This window comes from Orcinus orca, chromosome 11 (assembly GCF_937001465.1).
Source record: "Orcinus orca chromosome 11, mOrcOrc1.1, whole genome shotgun sequence".
Classification (NCBI taxonomy): Eukaryota; Metazoa; Chordata; class Mammalia; order Artiodactyla; family Delphinidae; genus Orcinus; species Orcinus orca.
The window spans coordinates 9,708,111-9,727,302 of record NC_064569.1 but is presented as its reverse complement, the minus strand read 5'-3'; the positions used below and the strand labels follow the sequence as shown (position 1 = coordinate 9,727,302).

General features: G+C 45.4%; 1 protein-coding gene across 6 annotated transcripts in view; it reads left to right on the top strand.

Annotated features, from left to right (window-relative positions):
• The window catches only part of DUSP16 (dual specificity phosphatase 16), an 85,648-nt gene extending 71,311 nt beyond the window's left edge, over positions 1-14,337 (top strand). For all 6 annotated transcript variants that reach the window (XM_049693885.1, XM_004281139.4, XM_049693884.1 and 3 more), the window contains 3 exons: positions 1,022-1,181; positions 6,892-7,015; positions 10,549-14,337. In XM_049693885.1, coding sequence (XP_049549842.1) covers positions 1,022-1,181; positions 6,892-7,015; positions 10,549-11,719 — 1,455 coding nt within the window. In that variant the 3' untranslated portion in view covers positions 11,720-14,337. The remainder of the gene's footprint in view (positions 1-1,021; positions 1,182-6,891; positions 7,016-10,548) is intronic.
• Positions 14,338-19,192: the final 4,855 nt, after the last annotated feature.

The window sequence follows — 19,192 nt, the reverse complement described above, 5'->3', positions numbered from 1 at the left end:
ATGAGGTATCACCTCACACTAGTCAGAATGGTCATCATTATAAAGTCTACAAATAATAAATGCTGGAGAGGGTGTGGAGAAAAGGGAACCCTACTACACTGTTGGTGGGAAGGTAAATTGTTACAGCAACTACGGAGAACAGTATGGTGGTTCCTTAAAAAACTGAAAATAGAGCTACCTTATGATCCTGCAATCCCACTCCTGGGCGTATATCTGGAGAAAACCATAATTTGAAAAAATACACGCAACCCACTGTTCATTGCAGCACTATTTACAATAGCCAAGACGTGGAAGCAACCTAAATGCCCATCAACAGATGAATGGTTAAAGAAGATGTGGTGTATATAGTATAGTATAATATAATATAATGTAATATAATATATAATATAATGGAATACTATTTAGCCATAGAAAGGAATGAAATAATGCCATTTGCAGCAACACGGTTGGACCTAGAGATTATCATATTAAGTGAAGTGAGTCAGAGAAAGAAAAATATGATACCACTTATATGTGGAATCTAAAAAGAAAAAAGGATACAAATGAACTTATTTACAACACGGAAATAGACTCACAGGCATAGAAAACAAACTTATGGTTACCAAAGGGGAAAAGTGGTAGGGAGGGATAAATTAGGAATTTGGGATTAACATATACACACTACTATATGTAAAATAGATAAACAACAAGGACATACTGTATAGCACAGGGAACTATACTCAGTATCTTATAATAACCTACAATGGAAAAGAATCTAAATATATATATATGTATAACTGAATCACTTTGACATACAATTGAAACTAACACAACATGGTAAATTAACTACACTTCAGTTTTAGATTCTGCTTTAAACTTAAGTCTTTACATGTCATTTTGCTAGGTTTATTGGATTTCACTGATTGAATGTAGTCTGATTGTTTCAAGGAAACTAGTCATTTTAATCATGCTAAACTTTTCTCTTTAAAAATGATCATGCTAGTATGTTATTAGTTACTTTAATTGCTCTTTCCCTCCCTAGGAGCTGATGCAACAGAATGGGATTGGTTATGTGTTAAATGCCAGCAACACCTGTCCCAAGCCTGACTTTATCCCTGAATCTCATTTCCTGCGAGTGCCTGTGAATGATAGCTTTTGTGAGAAAATTTTGCCGTGGTTGGACAAGTCAGTAGATTTCATTGGTAAGTAGCTCAAGTAATATTACAAGCCCTTTGGGTTATAGTCTCATGTAGAGGTATATCCCTCCCTCCCTTCCTCCCCTTTTTTTTCATTAGAGAAAAGGAACCTATTTCATACAGTTCAAAAGTTTGAAAACACATGATGCTCCTTATCTCATTTAGTGGCCAAGGTGGTGTGTGTGTGCCATGCCATCCCTAAGGACTAGCCTTGTGACATCCTCGCTAACTTTAACACGACCAGGGTTAAGCCTGATGGGAACTGTGATTATGTATTGGCAAGTGTTTGAAAATCGGTTAAACTTTTGGGATTAAACTTTTTACCCACTTCGTCAAATCCTGTAAAAGACTTTTGGAAACTGTGGTGGCATTCCTTAAACTGTTTCTGCCTTGCCTGCTGTGTTTTCCCCAGAGAAAAGTCAAATCCTGTGAAAACAAATCCCATTACATTTAAAGTCTTTATGTCACAAGATTCCTAAGCCTCAGTCCGTGTGCCAGTAATTTCAAGTAGTATCGGATCTAATGAAATTCCAGCGCGCGCACACACACACACACACACACACACTCTCTCTCTCTCTCTCACACACACACACACACACACACACACACACACACACACACACACACTCTAATACTTGTGTGGTCGTTCCTTGGCGTTGTCTGTGACAGGGTCTGGTCCATACCGTACTTTGTTCTGCTCACTGGGCCCGTCAGCCCTGGAGCCTCCCTGACTCCCAGCTTCTGGCGCTGTTGTGACATTTTGGTGCCCCGGGATCAGATCTGCTGCTAGGAAATCGAGGATGTGTGTTTGAAATGTGGTTTTGGTGGAAAGTGGCTAAACCAAGGGGACGTGTTCTTTGCTCTTGACCAACACAAGAAGGTGTGACTCTTGATGTCCGTGTGAAGAGTTTTCGTTACTTTTCCCCCTAGTCACACAAGTTTGAGCACCCTCATCCACAATTAAATACTCTGAATTGGTTACTGAAAGTTTAAAAATAAAGAACTAGTTCCATTTTTTTTTTTTTTTTTTTTTCCGGTACGCGGGCCTCTCACTGCCGTGGCCTCTCCCGTTGCGGAGCACAGGCTCCGGACGCGCAGGCTCAGCGGCCATGGCTCACGGGCCCAGCCGCTCCGCGGCACGTGGGATCTTCCCGGACGGGGGCACGAACCCGTGTCCCCTGCATCGGCAGGCGGACTCTCAACCACTGTGCCACCAGGGAAGCCCCTAGTTCCTTTTAAACAGTGAAACTGTGTAAATTAAGCCCCTCACTATATTCTTTCATCTGTGAGAGGAATTTTCTAGACAGTGCTTTTGGAACTTCGGGTAATTCTGAAACAGATCTCTTTTTTTCAAGATTTCAGATTGCCAAGTTGTCTCCTCTTTAATTGGCATGCATTTTGTGAAACACCTGAAGATAAATGGCTTGATAATTCACATTAAAATAATCACAAACAAAAGTCCCCAAATTAATCCTTCCCACCGTTCTACTTCTAGGAGATACTCAGCATATCGTTCAACGTTTGCCTCTTTATTTATTAATTTATTTTTCCGGTACGCGGGCCTCTGTTGTGGCCTCTCCCGTTGCGGAGCACATGCTCCGGACGCGCAGGCTCAGCGGCTATGGCCCACGGGCCCAGCCGCTCCACGGCACGTGGGATCCTCCCGGACTGGGGCACGAACCCATGTCCCCCGCATCGGCAGGTGGACTCCCAACCACTGCGCCACCAGGGAAGCCCAATGTTTGCCTCTTTAAAAGACGACAGTTATAATGTTCCCATTGCATGTCACATTGATCCAGAGATGATTGGCTCTAATTTCAGCTAAAAGTGCGATTTCAGTATCTATTTAGAATAGAACCTGACTCTGTTAAGTCATGGCAATGTCTAAGCTTCAGGAGGTTGGTAGAAAAGAGAGAATATGAATAACTTTGCCCCAGCTTACTTTCTTCTTTCATTGGAGCTCTTGGCCACTTTTAATTCCTGCAAAAGGAATTTTATCATGTTGCTGGTTGGTGAAATACCCACCCAAATACGTATCATGATTTATTGTATATCTGAAGATACTTTTACTTACCAGTAGTTCGCTTGCTTGGCCCTGTTTACGGTTAGGGCCACCATCCTTTTCCCACCCACACAATCCAGGGCAACACGTCCAGCCCACTGTGGAATTCAGCCCATGTTCGCTACAGTTGCTAGTCTCGTCCAGGCTGTTTTAAGCTATAGTTAATCATGCCAGAGAATATAATTTGAAGACATACCCTCATACCAGGACTTAATAACGTATAGGCTCATACTTTTTCTTTTTATTATTCAGGTTAAATTTCAGTAAGTTTGTTCAGTAGAGTTTGTTGGAAGGACGCAGTTTTCATGGGGTGTTGCCTTTACTTCTAGTGGATGCAGGCCGCGGCGGGCGCGTTTGCCCGTCAGCGCCCCGAGTCACTGACCAGGGCCCCCGGCCCAGCTGGCCGCTCGCACGGGCTCCTGCTTCACTCGCCCGCGCAAACTCAGGGCTTATGTAGGCAATCCAGGGAGGTAATTAAGAGCATGTACTTCGGAGCCAAACTGTATTTGATTATCGGTTAAGTGACTCCAGGTGAGTTACTAAAACTTCTGTGCCTCAGTTTCCTGATCTGGAGACTAAAGATAATGTTTCTACCTTTTAGGGATATTGTTCGGATTAAAATAGATAATGCATGTAAAACGCCTTGCAAGGTGCCTGACTCATAATTGGCTCTAATAGTAGCTGTCGGGGCTTCCCTGGTGGCGCCGTGGTTGAGAGTCCGCCTGCCGATGCAGGAGACGCGGGTTCGTGCCCCGGTCCGGGAAGATCCCACATGCCGCGGAGCGGCTGGGCCCGTGAGCCATGGCCGCTGAGCCTGCGCGTCCGGAGCCTGTGCTCCGCAACGGGAGAGGCCACGGCAATGAGAGGCCCGCATACTGCAAAAAAAAAAAAAAAAAAATAGTAACTTTTAAAAATTACCTAAGTCCTTTTCTGTTTTTCCTTGGAGCTGTGCTCTGTCACCTCAGTTATTTCTTCCTTCTTTTTAGCCTCTTTAACTTCTCCCCGTCACTGACTCCCTCTTAACCCATTGCATTTGTTATCCCCTCTCTCTTTTTAATCCTAGAATTGATAAAATAGAAAAAACTGAAAAATAGATAAAATTGAAAAAATAGATACATCTTATTTAATTCCTGGATTGCTGTAGTGGCAGCCTGCTTTTTTTTTATTTCCAGTTTTCCCCGTCAGCGCCTTCTTGTTGCCCCCTATTCAGGAACCTGCAGAGGCTCCTTAATTGCCTCGAGTCCCTAGCCCAACATCCCCACTCTCCAACACCTGCTTCCCACCTCCGAACCCTCCTCTCCGGTCACTTCCCGCCCAGCGTACGCCAGCCAAGGCTGTTTTCTGAGTGGTGGTCCAGCCCCACCGTGGGTCTTTCTCAAATGTTTCCCTTCTCCTCTCCGCCAGGTCGACAGGTATTACTTCCTTTGCCTTAAGAGACTCAGTTTAGCACTCAATTCTGCCAAGAAATGTGTTCTAATGAACCCCACTTCAGTATAATCACTTTAGATTTTTAAAATATATCATCAAAGCGGTTGTAAGAACAGTGTAAGTACCACGCAGAACATTTGAAAAAGAAACCTGTAACCTCAACATCCTAACACATCGGTTATCATCATTGCTTTATTTCCTTCCAGCCTTTTTCAAATTTTTTGTAAAGATTACCTTTTAAAGTATGTATCGGTCAGCCAGCCAGTATTTACTGGGTTCACACTGTGTGCTCAGTGTTAAACGCTTTGGGGGAGTGTTAGAAGCAAGACCCTTCTCGGTCCTCCTAGTCTAGTTTCGTGATAATTATTAAAAATGATGAGAGAGTACTGTCAACATTAAAAAAATATTTAAAGCCAGCCTACTTCCAAGAAGAATTTGAAGCAGCTTACAGTAAGAGGCTGGGATCAAAAGATAACACACATTCACACACGTACCCATTAAAGCAGGACAGAAGGGCAAGAACCAGGTAATATGGGACTAGGAAAGGCACAGTAAAACCGGAATTAGTTATCTCTTGAAATTGAGTGAACACCTTAGCTTTGAGCTTCTTAGCAGCCAAGGTGAAAGAGGAAATACTAAGAGCAGTATAGGCTAAATACTGAATAGTTGAGAGGAGGAAGAGAGCTGTGTAGCCCAGGAAGGCTTGGACTTGACGTACATGTGTTTATATACTGTTAGGATGTATAGCGTGTCCTTTTTTCTTTGTTTCAATGTTGTTTTCTGTTCGTTTGTTATTTTATTGTGTTTGATTTCCCTGTCTAAAGGGAAGCTGCTTGATTGTTCATGTAGTACCTTAAAGCTCTACGGTGTTTTGTACGTAACAAACAATAAGTCCTATACGTTGGGAATTTATTATATGTATAACAGAGGCGGTGAGATTGAAGTATTATTGTATATTGTATTACTCAGCTGCCAGAGCAGATTCCCTGGATACCTTGTTAATTACGAGAACTTTACCATAAGGTTTGGTAAACTTTTGGTAGTTATCAATGAAAACAAGGATGAAAAGGGAAGAATTTAGCTCATGGCAGCAGCATGTAGGTAAAGGGTAAGCACATACGTAATTGTTCAGATATAAGGTAGTCACTGTACTGGCTAAAATGGTAGTTGCTTCCAGGCTGTGGGATAACTTCATCCATGTCCACGAGAAAGCTTTTAAAGCTCATCTACAGTGAGAGATGGCAGTACCGTGCGATCAAATTTCCTTGGTTCTTGGTTCTAACAGTGTTCACGAGTCCTTCTACCATGTTATGGGGAGTTAGCATGACGCAGTCAGACAGTATCTCCTGGAGATCAAGGAAGAGGTCAGAGTTCCCTTGGTCCTCATTAAGGTGACCTCCTGAAATTGATTCATGGCCCACACATGGCTTCTTCTTAAATTCAGCAAGTAAAGTGAGCCACTTTATGACACACAGAAAAGTCTCCCAGAGAAAAATAGGGAAATTATAGGAAGGTGGATTCTGAGTCGGCGTTTTACAAATTGCTTGACTTGGCGTCTCTGCGTCATGATGTGGTGTCACTGTGATTAAGTCTCTCCCCGTCCCCACCTCCCTGCTTTTTACAGTTAATGTGTCACATATGTTTAAAATGAAAAAAAATTTTTTAATTTAATCGCTCATATATATCAAATCATTAGGCCATACACCTGAAGTACAATGTTATATGTCAGTTATATCTCAAAGCTGGAAAAAACGTAGTATCTCTTACATAATTCGTAAAAAACTTAAGTATCAGACGACATAGGTAAACAAAATATTAGCTAAATCTTAGGATTTGGGATGTTGTTTTCTTTATCCTATTCTGTATTTCTGAAGTTTTCTACACTGAACAAGTAGAATCACGTGATCACAATGTGTGACTTATACTCAGGGAAAGTTATTAAAATAATAATGTAAAAAATACATGGTGAAAAGTACTGAATAAGAGGCAACCTGAGTTAGGGACACATTGCTTATTAACACATGTGGACCTTCATTGTTCTATATGTAAATTGTGGGGAAATCATCTTCCCCTACCTCCTTAAAAGAATATTGAAAGGAAAAATAGGTAAATAGATGGGATTTACTTCGAGTTGCCAGATGAAAGCCATTGTGTGAGTAAATGGAAATAAGATTTCACTGCTGAACAAAGTTGTCATTAGTGACCCTTTCTGAATTTGATTCATAGAGAAAGCAAAAGCCTCCAATGGATGTGTCCTAGTGCACTGCTTGGCAGGGATCTCTCGCTCTGCCACCATCGCCATTGCCTACATCATGAAGAGGATGGATATGTCCTTGGATGAAGCTTACAGGTGAGGACAGGAACATGCCCTGTGAGACTGGCTTCTCCTTTGACCTGAATCATGAGAAGACATGGTGGGTGGGGGAGAGGGTGGTGGTGACCACGTTAAAGCAGATCATGATTATTTTAGTTATACTCTTTACAGGTGACTGGATTTTTAAATGGTTTTTCAAAGATTGGAGAGAAATGCATTTTTATAATTTAGGACTAATTCTGCCCTCACATACATCAAGTTCATCCTCAGCTACTTTTTAAGTTTAAGGAAGAGCAAATACAGAGATCTCCATCCTGTTACTTGAGTTTGTATCTTTGCCTGGTTGGGGAAATATCATTTGTTCTAATTTACACACGAGAAAGAAACGCTCCGGGAGAAACTCATTGTAGAATTCCTACTGTGCTTCAGATTCTGTGTCTCTTTCACTGAGGAAAAATCCCAATATATGCAAGTATAAAACCAAATAATAACCAAAAACTCCATTCGTTGAGTAGAATTTCCTGCAATCTAGAGTTGCTTAGATTTTGTAAAGAATTTTATTGAAGTATATAGTTGATTTACGGTGTTGTGTTAAGTTTGCTATACAGCAAAGTGATTCATTTATACATACATATATTCTTTTTCATACTCTTTTCCATGTGGTTTATCACAGGATATTGAATATTGTTCCCTGGGCTATAAAGTAGGACCTTGTTGTTTATCCATCCTAGATATACTAGTTTGCATCTGCTAACCCCAAACTCCCAGACCTTCCCTCTCCCCGCCCCCTCATCAACCACAAGTCAGTTCTGTATGTCTGTGAGTCTATTTCTGTTTCATAGATATGTTCACTTGTGTCGTATTTTAGATTCCACATAAGTGATATCATATGGTATTTGCCTTTCTCTTTCTGACTTATTTCAGTTAGTATGATAATCTCCAGGTCCATCCATGTTGCTGCAAATGGCATTTTTTTTTATGGTTAACATTCCATTGTGTGTGTGTGTGTGTGTGTGTGTGTGCGCGCACGCCACATCTTCTTTATCCATTCGTCTGTTGATGGACATTTAGGTTGTTTCCATGTCTTGGCTATTGTGAATATTGCTGCTGTGAACACAGGGGTGCATGTAGCTTTTCAAATTATGGTTTTGTCTGGGGATATGCCCAGGAGTGGGATTGCTGGGTCATATAGCAGCTCTAGTTTTAGTTTTCTTGAGGAACCTCCATACTGTTCTCCACAGTGGCTGCACCAATTTACATTCCCACCAACAGTGAAGGAGGGTTCCCTTTTCTCCACACTCTCTCCAACACGTATTATCTGTAGACTTAATGATGGTCATTCTGACCTGTGTGAGGTGATAGCTCATTGTAGTTTTGATTTGCATTTCTCTAATAATTAGCGATGGTGAGCATCTTTTTCATGTACCTATTGGCCATCTGTATGTCTCCTTTGGTGAAATGTCTATTTAGGTCTTCTGCCCATTTTTTGATTGGGTTTTTTGTTGTTGTTATTGAATTGTACGAGCTATTTGTATATTTTGGAAATTAAGCCCTTTTTAGTCACATCATCATTTGCAAATATTTTCTCCCAGTCCATAGGTTGTCTTTTTATTTATGGTTTCCTTTGCTGTGCAAAAGCTTGTAAGTTTGATTAGGTCCCATTTGTTCATTTTTGCTTTTATTTCTATTGCCTTGGGAGACTGACCTAAGAAAACATTGGTACAATTTATGTTAGAGAATGTTTTGCCTATGTTCTCTTCTAGGAGTTTTATGGTGTCATGTCTTATACTTAAGTCTCTAAGCCATTTTGAGTTTGTTTGTGTGTGGTGTGAGGGTGTGCTCTAACCTGATTTGCATGTGGCTGTGCATAGAGTTGCCCAGATTTTTAAGTATATAATTTTGAGGGGGTTGCCTCCACCCCCCCTTTCTCCAGACAGAAGGCAGCCAGTGACAGCAGCACCAAGGACTGGGGTTGTGTTCAGGGACGCCTGAATCGGAGTCCCCTGTGTATCTTGTTGGATAGAGGTGGTTAGTTTGCGTGTGATAAAGGATCGATAAATACAGGCACGTGGAGCCAGGCCTGCTGTAACAATTGGACTTTCTTCTCAAATTGGAAAATCTGGAGAAAAGAAATGAGCTACCTGAACAGCTCCTCACTTGAGGAAGGAGCTGAGGCGGTGGGTCCTCCCTGTGTCCGCACCGCGCCGCGTCCTGCGGTCTGGCTGCTCCCTAAGGTCCTCCTGCGCCCAGTAGAAACCAGCAGGAGAGGCGCCCTTCCATCCTGTTGCCGGGTCTCATCGCGAGGGTCCTGCATGTACACTTGTCACAGTTGAGGCAGCTGTTTCTGGCTTCGTTAATTTGCTTTAGGTTACTGATTTCCAAGGAGTTTACTTTTGATTTTTCTCTTTTCTTCCTTATCCGAATATAAATTTTCAGTGTAGTTTCACTCCTGCATCTTCTGAGAAGTGGCCTTAAGGGTCAGGGGCCACTAAAGAATGTATCTACTATTTCTAAAGAGTCTCTGTTTCTACGATGAAACAGAAAAGCTGTTTATAACTAGTTTTGATCCCTTGATGACTCTTTTTTAAACAAGGTGGTTACAGAAATGAAGCCAGACATCAGACCTGTTTTTTTTCTTTTTTAATATTTTAATTTATTTATTTGGTTGCGCTGGGTCTTACCTGCGCAGGTGGCCTCCTTAGTTGCGGCTTGCTGGCTCCTTAGTTGCGGCATGTGTGCGGGATCTAGTTCCCTGACCAGGGACTGAACCTGGGTCCCCTGCATTGGGAGCGCGGAGTCTTAACCACTGCGCCACCAGGGAAGTTCCTAGACCTGGTTTTGAATCCCGGCACCGTCCTTTAGTAGCTGTGTGATTTAGGGCAAGTCACCTAAGGACTGTGTGTACCTCTGTGATGGGGGTAATTACACCCACCTGGCAGAGGGTAGTTTTGAGAGTTGAATGAAAGAATACTCCCTTTAGTGCACTGGCATAATGCTTAGCAGACAGAGACCACTGTGTAGCTGGTTACTCTGTCACACCGAATCCAAAGGGAAGGAACTCGGAAGTGTGTGCTTTGATGCCCTGGCCATCTGATACTCTCTCTTTTGATCGTTAATTAAAAATGTGCAACGTCTTGAAGTGGCTGTGGGGCCTTTGATGTTGGGAAGCTGAAGGTGGCGCATGGCTGTTAAGCTGTACTTCTGATGGCAGCGCCGGTGGGGAGGGGCGGTGTCATCCCGGGTGGTGAGGGAAGAATCATCTCTTACCAGTCGCACTGGAAGCCTTGGGTCCTTGAAAATAAGGAGGCTCAACCTAGAACTTTAGGGGCCTGGCCTCCCGCCTTCTAGCACCTCCGGGCTCGGGCTATAAAGCTCCCCGACGCAGAGGCCCTCATCTCCTCCTTGGCCCTCTGCCCCAAGTTTTAAACCAGCCACCTGACAGAGGTCTTGGAAGGGTCTCTCTGATGATTCCCTGTCGCAGCTCTTCACTTGCCGTAGCTTAGTAACATTCTTAGAATAACAGGTAGTCGTCAAATTCAAGCCTTTTAGGTTTTTTCCTCTTTTCATAGATTTGTGAAAGAAAAAAGACCTACTATATCTCCGAACTTCAATTTTCTGGGCCAGCTCCTGGACTACGAGAAGAGGATTAAGAGCCAGACCGGAGCGGCGGGGCCCAAGAGCAAACTGAAGCTGCTGCACCTGGAGAAGCCAAGCGAGCCTGTCCCGGTCGCCGTCGCCGCCGCGGAGGGCGGGCAGGGAGGCCAGCCGCCCCTCGGGCCGCCCCGCGCCCGTCCCGCCGCCGCCGCTCCCCCCGAGGCGTTGGGGCCCCGGCCTGTGCCCCACGCCGGTGCGCCCAGCGCCCAGCCCTCGCCTCCCGACGACGGCCCCCTGGTCCAGGCGCTCAACGGGCTCCACCTGCCCGCGGACCGGCGGGAGGACAGCGGCCGCCTCAAGCGCTCCTTCTCCCTGGACATCAAGGCGGTGTCGCCGTCAGCCGGCGCGGCCGCGCCCCTGCGCGGGCTCTCCTCCCCGGAGGCGGCCCCGGAGCCCTACAAGCCCTCCTCCGCCCTGGAGGGCGCCGGCAAGCCGTGCCAGTTCTCCCCGGTGCGGGAGGTGTCGGAGCAGACGCCCGAGGCCAGCCCGGAGCGGGAGGAGGCCGGCCCCCCCCGGGGCCCCCAGCCTCCGAGGGCCCCCGAGGGCCAGGGCGCGCGGCCGCGCGCGGGGAGGCCGCTCCTGTCGCCCCTGCCCCGCAGCGGCAGCGTGGAGGACCACTGCCAGCCCCGCTTCCTCTTCGGCCTCTCGGCCAGCCAGCAGCACCTGGCCCCGTCCGCCGCCGGGCTGGGCCTCGAGGGCTGGCACTCGGACATCCTGGCCCCCCAGACCTCCGCCCCCTCCTTGGCCAAGAGCTGGTATTTCGCCCCCGAGCCCCCTCACTTCTACTCGGCCTCGGCCGTCTACGGAGGCCACGCCGGCCCCCCCGCCTTCAGCTGCGGCCAGCTGCCCACCTGCGGCGGCGACCCAGGTCACTCCGTGCGCCGGCGGCAGAAGCCCAGCGACAGGGCCGACTCCCGGCGCAGCTGGCACGAGGAGAGCCCCTTCGAGAAGCAGTTCAAACGCAGAAGCTGCCAGATGGAGTTCGGCGAGAGCATCATGTCCGAAAACCGGTCGCGGGAGGAACTGGGGAAGGTGGGCAGCCAGTCGAGCTTTTCAGGCAGCATGGAAATCATCGAGGTCTCCTGAGAAGAAAGACACTTGTGACTTCTATGGACAGCTTTTTTCTTGTTCACAAAAAAATATTCCCTGTAAATCTGAAATATATATATGTACATACATATATATTTTTGGAAAATGGAGCTATGGTGTAAAAGCAAAACACGGATCAACACCGCTGCTCTCTTTTAATATCTGCACTTGAGAGAGCAGTTAGTATTTCTCTCAACACAAGTGGAAGAAGGGCAGAGGCTAGCTTTCCCCCCAGGCACACGAAACAATTCTATGCAGTGGACTGCACATCCTCTCATCATTCTTACTAAATCGAGTTCTATTTGGTGTCAGAGGACAGAAGCGCCCACCATTTTCTTGTCGTGCTACAAAGAGATCTCAAATACTAGTCCTGTCCGGTCCCTTCCATAGTGCACCTTAGTGCTGAGACTGAGCCAGCCTGTGGGTCGGGCGGGGAGAACCTATTAGGAACAGAACCTAATGGTAAATCCAAGAGAAATGACCACATCCAAAGCTGATTCACAAACCCAAGCGCACCTGACAGCCGAGCGATGAGCGCATCGTTCTGCTGACCGACCATTAGGGGCCTTGCCAAGATCTACTATAGAGCAACCCCAGTACCTCAGATGGAAAGTCGGGGCTTTCACCACTACCAGGTTTGGTGGCCTGTTTTCTAGGCATTGTGAACAGGCAGGTAGCTAGTCACCCCTTTCAGACCAATTCAGACGGTCTCTGCACACATTTCCAGTCGGGCCTGGATGGAGGGCGTTCATTTGTTGCTTCTTCTTCTCAGCTTTGTGAAGAAAGAAAGGAAGGAAGCGATCTAGGATCAACTTAACAGCCAGGAGTCTGGCAGCATCATGATTTAAGCTAAGGCTGGGAGGCTGAACAAGTCTACCTCCCTCTTTATAAATCAAAGAGTTGTTCGAGATGGGGCTGTCAACCCTTTCGATGAAGGTTAATTTCAAGCCAGACGTGAATTTATTCGGTAGCAGAGCAGCAGCACCGTCTCGTCCTCAGCCGCGCTAGACGGCTTCCATTTCGGGTTCATCGTGCAGATGCATCTTGTGAAAATGGAACGGTAAGGCAGAATTTTATAGGAAACTACTAAGAGGCAGAAAACTGCGGAAGGATTAGAGAAGGTGGAATTGCTGAGGAGAAGCAGGAAACTGTTATTTTCTCAGTGGTTTTTTTCCCTTAGCATGCGACCAAGGTGGTATTTCTATAATTAGACTTTCATACTGATAGGGCTGAGAGAGGCTTTGGTAAGCAACGAACGTTCAGAGAGAAACAGTGTAGGAAGGTGAGGAGAAGGCGGTTGAATTTTGCTTCGTTGCGAGCAGAGCGGAAAGACACAGCCAAGCTGTTCTCAGAAACTAACCCCAGCATTTTTTAGTAGAACGGACATATCAGAGTGGAGTGGGACCAAGTGGTCTCCGTCCGTGACCTACAATCACTGTATGGAATCAATCCCGGCAGCTGAAAATAGGAGGTGATTAGAACAAGTCCACAAGTGACAGCACTTACCTGCTCCTGGCTTGAGTTTTGTCAGCTACAGTCTGGTCCTGTTTTGAAGCCTTAATTCACGTCAGCAGCTTTTTTTTAGGGTGGTGGGCGGGTGTTAGCATTGTTCTTTACTGTAAGTGTAGCTAGTTGCTGACTCATATCTCAGGTTTTTCTACGTGTGAGAAATGGACAGTCCTTTGAGTTGGATGTGACTTCGTGTTTCCCATGGTGATGCTAAAACCAGCATAGATGACATGATTCAAAACTGACTTGATTGTGGCGATTATGAGCTTCATAGAACATAACTGGTTATGCACAAATAATGGGCTACGATATGGGTATTAAATGGAGAGAGAACTGCGTAGGGAGTGCGTTGTTACCATACTGGAGAAGTTCTGTTAAGAGTGATTTAGCTTTTCTATATACATGTACATTTTGGATGTAATCAGATATTATCAAGGTTTCACACAGTAATTTCTGATGTGTTATGTACACATGCACCAAATGTGTAACAGCTCCCTGCTTCCAGAGTCTGGTCACAACTGTGGAACATTTTTGAGAAATGAAATTAATAGCTCCAATGCTGTATGTTTCAGGAGGGTTGTGGGACTTGGTTTTAATGCGATCTTTGGGCAGAATTGGCCTTCCATCATTTGGGATTTCTCTTGGCCATGGTCCCCTTCCTTCCTGTGACCAATGTGGTCCTGTACTACACCCTTTGGTCCTTGATCACTAACGTCGAGTAATCAGCCCTTGGAATGGAGACTGCCCTGCCGAAGGGGCAGCCTCTCGGGCCAGCCCCAGAGCCACGTGGGTGGCCGAGGGCCGGGCAGGGCGGTGGCTGACTCTTTGCAGCGTGGAATCCGAGGGGGAGCCCTGGAGCCTACCAGATGATACGGGATGGTGATTTTATACGACAGAACTAGACCTCTACGTGAGAAATGCTGGAAAATGGTTTAGGACATTTGTAAAGCTAGGTGGGAAGACTGTATAAATGTTTAATATGAATATAGTGTTCTTTTGTAGTAAGGCAAGCTGTTGAATGGTTGAATTGTGCATTTCTCATTCTGATGTGTCATGAATGTTAATATGATGAAATAAAATCAAAACTGGTACCTGTTTATACATAAGTATGAGAAAGGACCTCTCTCTACAGCATGTCCGAGTGGTGAAGGTGGCCTTGGTGGGACCTGACCTGCTGTCCTCCCGCCGGAGGCATCAGCTGTGTCACGGGATCCATCATTCACAGGGAACACGCTCAGGTGCTAACAGTCTATGGCCATCGCCTTCATTCTTTAATGTGTACGCCAGACGCACACCGTGGTGTAGAAACCGCCGATGACCTCAGGTTTGGTGACTGACTGAAACCAGAATAGGTACAAGGTAGGAAGAAAAAAGACCAGGTAAACATTTGTGGTGCATTTTAATGTAATATGTGGACGGTTTTATAATCCTTATAGGAAAAACTGAGGGAGAGTAGTTATTTAACGATCTGTTCTCCATCTTTGCCGTGTACGTCATGCCCAGTGTCGCATAATGCTTGTAAGTGACACTGGGCATGATGACTTATGAGAACAGAAGCTCAGCCTCATCAGGTTGTTAGTAAAGAATTAGGCATTAAAGGAATAAAGCATTTACCTTCAGTGCAAGCAGCTGGGATAGTGGCAATAAGAAGAATCACAGGCGACATCATTTAAGTTGGTTGTGAAAGGCTTCTGAGTTGAAGTCAGATGTAAGGAAATTTAAAAACAAGAAGGACTGGACGGGGTGAGTGAAGACCAGAAGAGCTGTCTTGACCAGGACCTTACCAAAAACTGGAGGTGGGCGTGGGATAAAGGAAGAGAGGGCATATGGCATAAATCTGCCTCGAGATGGGAGGTGGCAGGAGGGAGCAGGTGTCTCAGTGAGAGGCTTTGGGTGGGAAGCTGTAGATGTTGGAAGGCCCGAAAGTCAAGCCAGTTACTACTTAAACGCAGACAGATCTGAGGGCCTCTTGGGGACCACCAGCCGCAGCAGGCTGGTGTCAAAGGACTAGTTTGGGTCTGACATCATCAGACCAGGGCTCAGGCTAAGGGGAAACGGGGAAGGTATAGATACGGGGACAAGTGAACAAGACCTTGTTATCCTCAGAACCTTCACCGTCATTTTGTCTTAGATACTCCTGTCTGGTGGTTTTCGCTTTCTGACACTAAGCAGATATGTTTTAGGTCTAGTAAACAAAATTTAGGTCTAGGTGCTTTTCTCTGAATATGACTCTTCCACCTCTATCAATGAAAGAGGGAAGCAAGGTATTTCTTGCATTCTGTGGGGCCCATTCATCCTTGTACAGCAAAATTATACTTGGTTATATCTTTACAATGTTGCAAAATCAACTGGAGGATGACACCACCATCTTGGAAGATATTTACAAGTCAAGCATATTGTTGCAGTTTATGTGCATATAGATGTCAAACTGGGTTTATGTAAAAACAAATTTCATTCCTTTGGTTCTGGCTAACACACCAGAGTCAGTTGGAAATGCTTTCCCATAGGATATGCAGAATGTTACCTCGTAGGAGGGTGTCATAGGCAAACAGGATAACTGGGAGAGGGTGAGCTCAGCTGTGGCCTGGGTTCTCTGGTCAGGGGAAGTATGACAGTTTCAAAGACTGAATTAAAAATACTTGGTTCACAGAAGCTTTTAGCATAAATCATGCTTCACTATATAGAACAGGTAGCTGTAGGAATATGCCTTGATGTGGTGAAGAAAATTAATCAAATCGTCAGTAAATTCTATCATGTCCTATGTTGACACTGATGACCCTGAACAAATTCCTAAGAGCAATGGACACATACACGCAGCTCACCACGTGAGATACTGCTCATACTAATAAGCAACTAGGTTTAGTTGCCAAAAAAGTTTTAATGTTATGGTTTGAAGCATGTGAATAATTAAGTTATCTGGTTACCCTTTCCCTCTGTAGTCACAACAGTTGAATGGAAGGTACATGCCTTGTGTGTGTGCAAGAAATTCAGTGTTACTTATTATAAACCAATAAACAACAATGACATCTCTGAGGCACTATGTAGCTCTTAACAAAGGAATGAAAGTCAGGGTAGGGGAAAGAAAAGCAAAATTACTTCTCTCACAATTAAGAAAAAACATACACCTAAAAATTCCACAAGAAGAAAACATTTCCCTTCTCTCCATGCTGCCCTTCAATCTTTAGTATCAACATGTTAAGTAATTTCCGACTGAATACTACATATCTGGGTTTAGCTGAGGTGTAAACAAAACAGGAAGACAAAATTTTCAATTACTCTAGGATTTTAATACGTGTTTGTTCACAGCTCTCATTACTGAAGATTCCTTGTTTTCCTTGGGATTTGCTAAGGGAAATGCCAAAGCTAAATAAGTTCTACAAATAAACCCGAAAGAGTAAGTGGCACATGTAGTTCCCCAGGGCCATTAGTTTACGTAGCCTTGGAAACAGCATGTCTATAATACCTGTAATGTACCTTTTTCACGCGTCGGAGAAGAAAGCAAAGAAATAAGCTAGAGAATACTTTACCAAAGACAAACCAACCAAACCAATTTCTTGAGTGCACTGGGAACGTGGAGTCCTTAAAAACTCATTCCATCGAATATTCACTGGCAGAGAACATAAGTTACTAAGAATGATAAAACTTTGAGGGAAATAAAGATGTGAAATCTATAAAATCATTATAAAGCTGCCCATGAAATCTATCTCTTGCTCTTAACCCCACAATTCATTTATTGTAAACTTATATGCACCTAATACAAGGGGTGAAGGCCTTTCTACTGATCTTCCACTTCAACTAGTGAAACAAGGAGGCTGCAGTAGAGCGGCCTGTTGGATGGGGTTCATAACTAGAGGTGAATAGACTGACAAGCAAAACAGGTCCTTAAAGGAAGCGAGCCACTTGACACCTGTCTAATTCATAGTTAAGAAAAAGAAGGAAAGAAGCTCTCCCTTGGCAACTCAGAAATTAAAGTCACTACAAGACCCAGGGCCGCTGCTCAGACACAACAGGCAAAGACGCTCCTCACTGCTTCTCGAGGGTGATGTATCAGAACTGCAGACATGGGATCTAAGAGCTGGATGGGGCGTGAGACCCCACCCAGACCACCTCGTGCTCTAGCGGGGGTGGGAACTTCCAGCCAGGGCTCTCCGACAACCCCAGGCAGCCTCCCCATCCCTGAAACGTCCGAGAGCGTCCAGCTAGGTCACTGGTCATTAACCAACAGAGATCCAGCATTACTGTCTCTTGAAACAGTAAACCCCTCAGATTCCCAGAATCCATTGGAAAAAGTAAAATATTGAGGAGGGAAAAGTAAAATGTTACCAGTCAGGGTTCAATCAGAGAAGAACCACCAGGAATGATGTAGAATAAGGAGGCTGTTCAGGAGACTCACCTTAAGCAATTAAAGGAGCTGATGAGAGTCCCAGTTGCGCTGTTTCTTCTTCACCAGGAGTCGCTGGGCAGGTGGTCCAGAAAACAGCTGGATGTGCAGTGGGGGATGGATGTGCAGTGGGGGATGGGTGGGCAGTGGGGGATGGGTGGGCAGTGGGGGGGATGGATGGGCAGTGGGGGATGGGTGGGCAGTGGGGGGGATGGATGGGCAGTGAGGGATGGATGGGCAGTGAGGGATGGATGGGCAGTGAGGGATGGATGGGCAGTGGCGGAGAGCCAAGACACCTGAAGCCTGCAAGCAACAAGCTGGAACCACATCTGTCTCCCACCAGAACCCACGTTGGCTCTTCCCTTCTCTAAGCCCTCATCCTCCCTGCTGCAGAAGACCTAAGGAGAAGTTAGTACTCATACCTGGCCCAGGATCTGGAAAAGCTGAAGGCAGAGTTCTGTGGGGCCGGACGGAGGAGCTGCTGCCCACACACCAAAAGTGCACCAGGGCCTGACTGACAGCGACGTCCTCAAATACACGTGGATGTTGCTTCACTTCCACTGACAAGTCTCCTGCAAATTTCTCTTGTGGCCAACCCTAACCAAAAAGGAACAGGGAAGGGAATTCCAGGAAACATAACTCGACTTAGCCAAAGTTGATAACGTTGCAAAACCACCACATACCACAAATATTAAATTAACTAGAATTATTTCAAAACACATCAGATTTGCCTATTGTTCTTCTCTGCCTCTACCCAGGAATAAGCAGTCTGTCTACTTTGGACCCAAATCTAAGTTCATATACCCTGTTTTGTCTAGTGTCTTTGTAAGAAGGAAAAGAACTGGATGGAGCGCTGGCGGCAGAGGGGTTCTGCGCGTTGTGTGAGGCCACCTTTCTGCCACGTCCAGACCATCAGCTGCTGCGACACAGTTGAGAAAGCTCTGTCCTCGCAGGCTCAGTCTGCATGTCACTTTGTTATGTGCTTTTATTTGTAAATGGTATTAAGTGCAGTGAGGATAATGCAACGTGATCTCTGAGCTATTTTGACAGCTTGTAGACAACCAGCCTTTCCTTCTTTGAAAGCTACAAGCACGTCTCTGTGTTCAGAGCCAGGTTCTGTATACTCCAGGAACTCAAAAAAAGACAATGATGGTTGAGAGCTGAAAAATGCCACTTTCTGTCAGTCTAGGGGAAGGGACTATGAGAATGCCTTTTATTATTCAACTTTTCTGCCAGTTTGAAGTTAAAAAAAAAAAAAGTGAAGTTAGGAAAAAATAGTAATTAGAGTAGGTGGGTACCTAGTCTAGCCACATCAGATATTAAAATGTATTGCGAAATTATAATATTAAAACAGTGTGTGGGCTTCCCTGGTGGCGCAGTGGTTGAGAGTCTGCCTGCCGGTCCGGGAAGATCCCACATGCCGCGGAGCGGCTGCGCCCATGAGCCACGGCTGCTGAGCCTGCGCGTCCAGAGCCTGTGCTCCGCAACAGGAGAGGCCACAACAGTGAGAGGCCCACATACCGCCAAAACAAACAAAAAAAAACAGTGTGAAAAAACGAACAAAACCCAGCATGAAACAG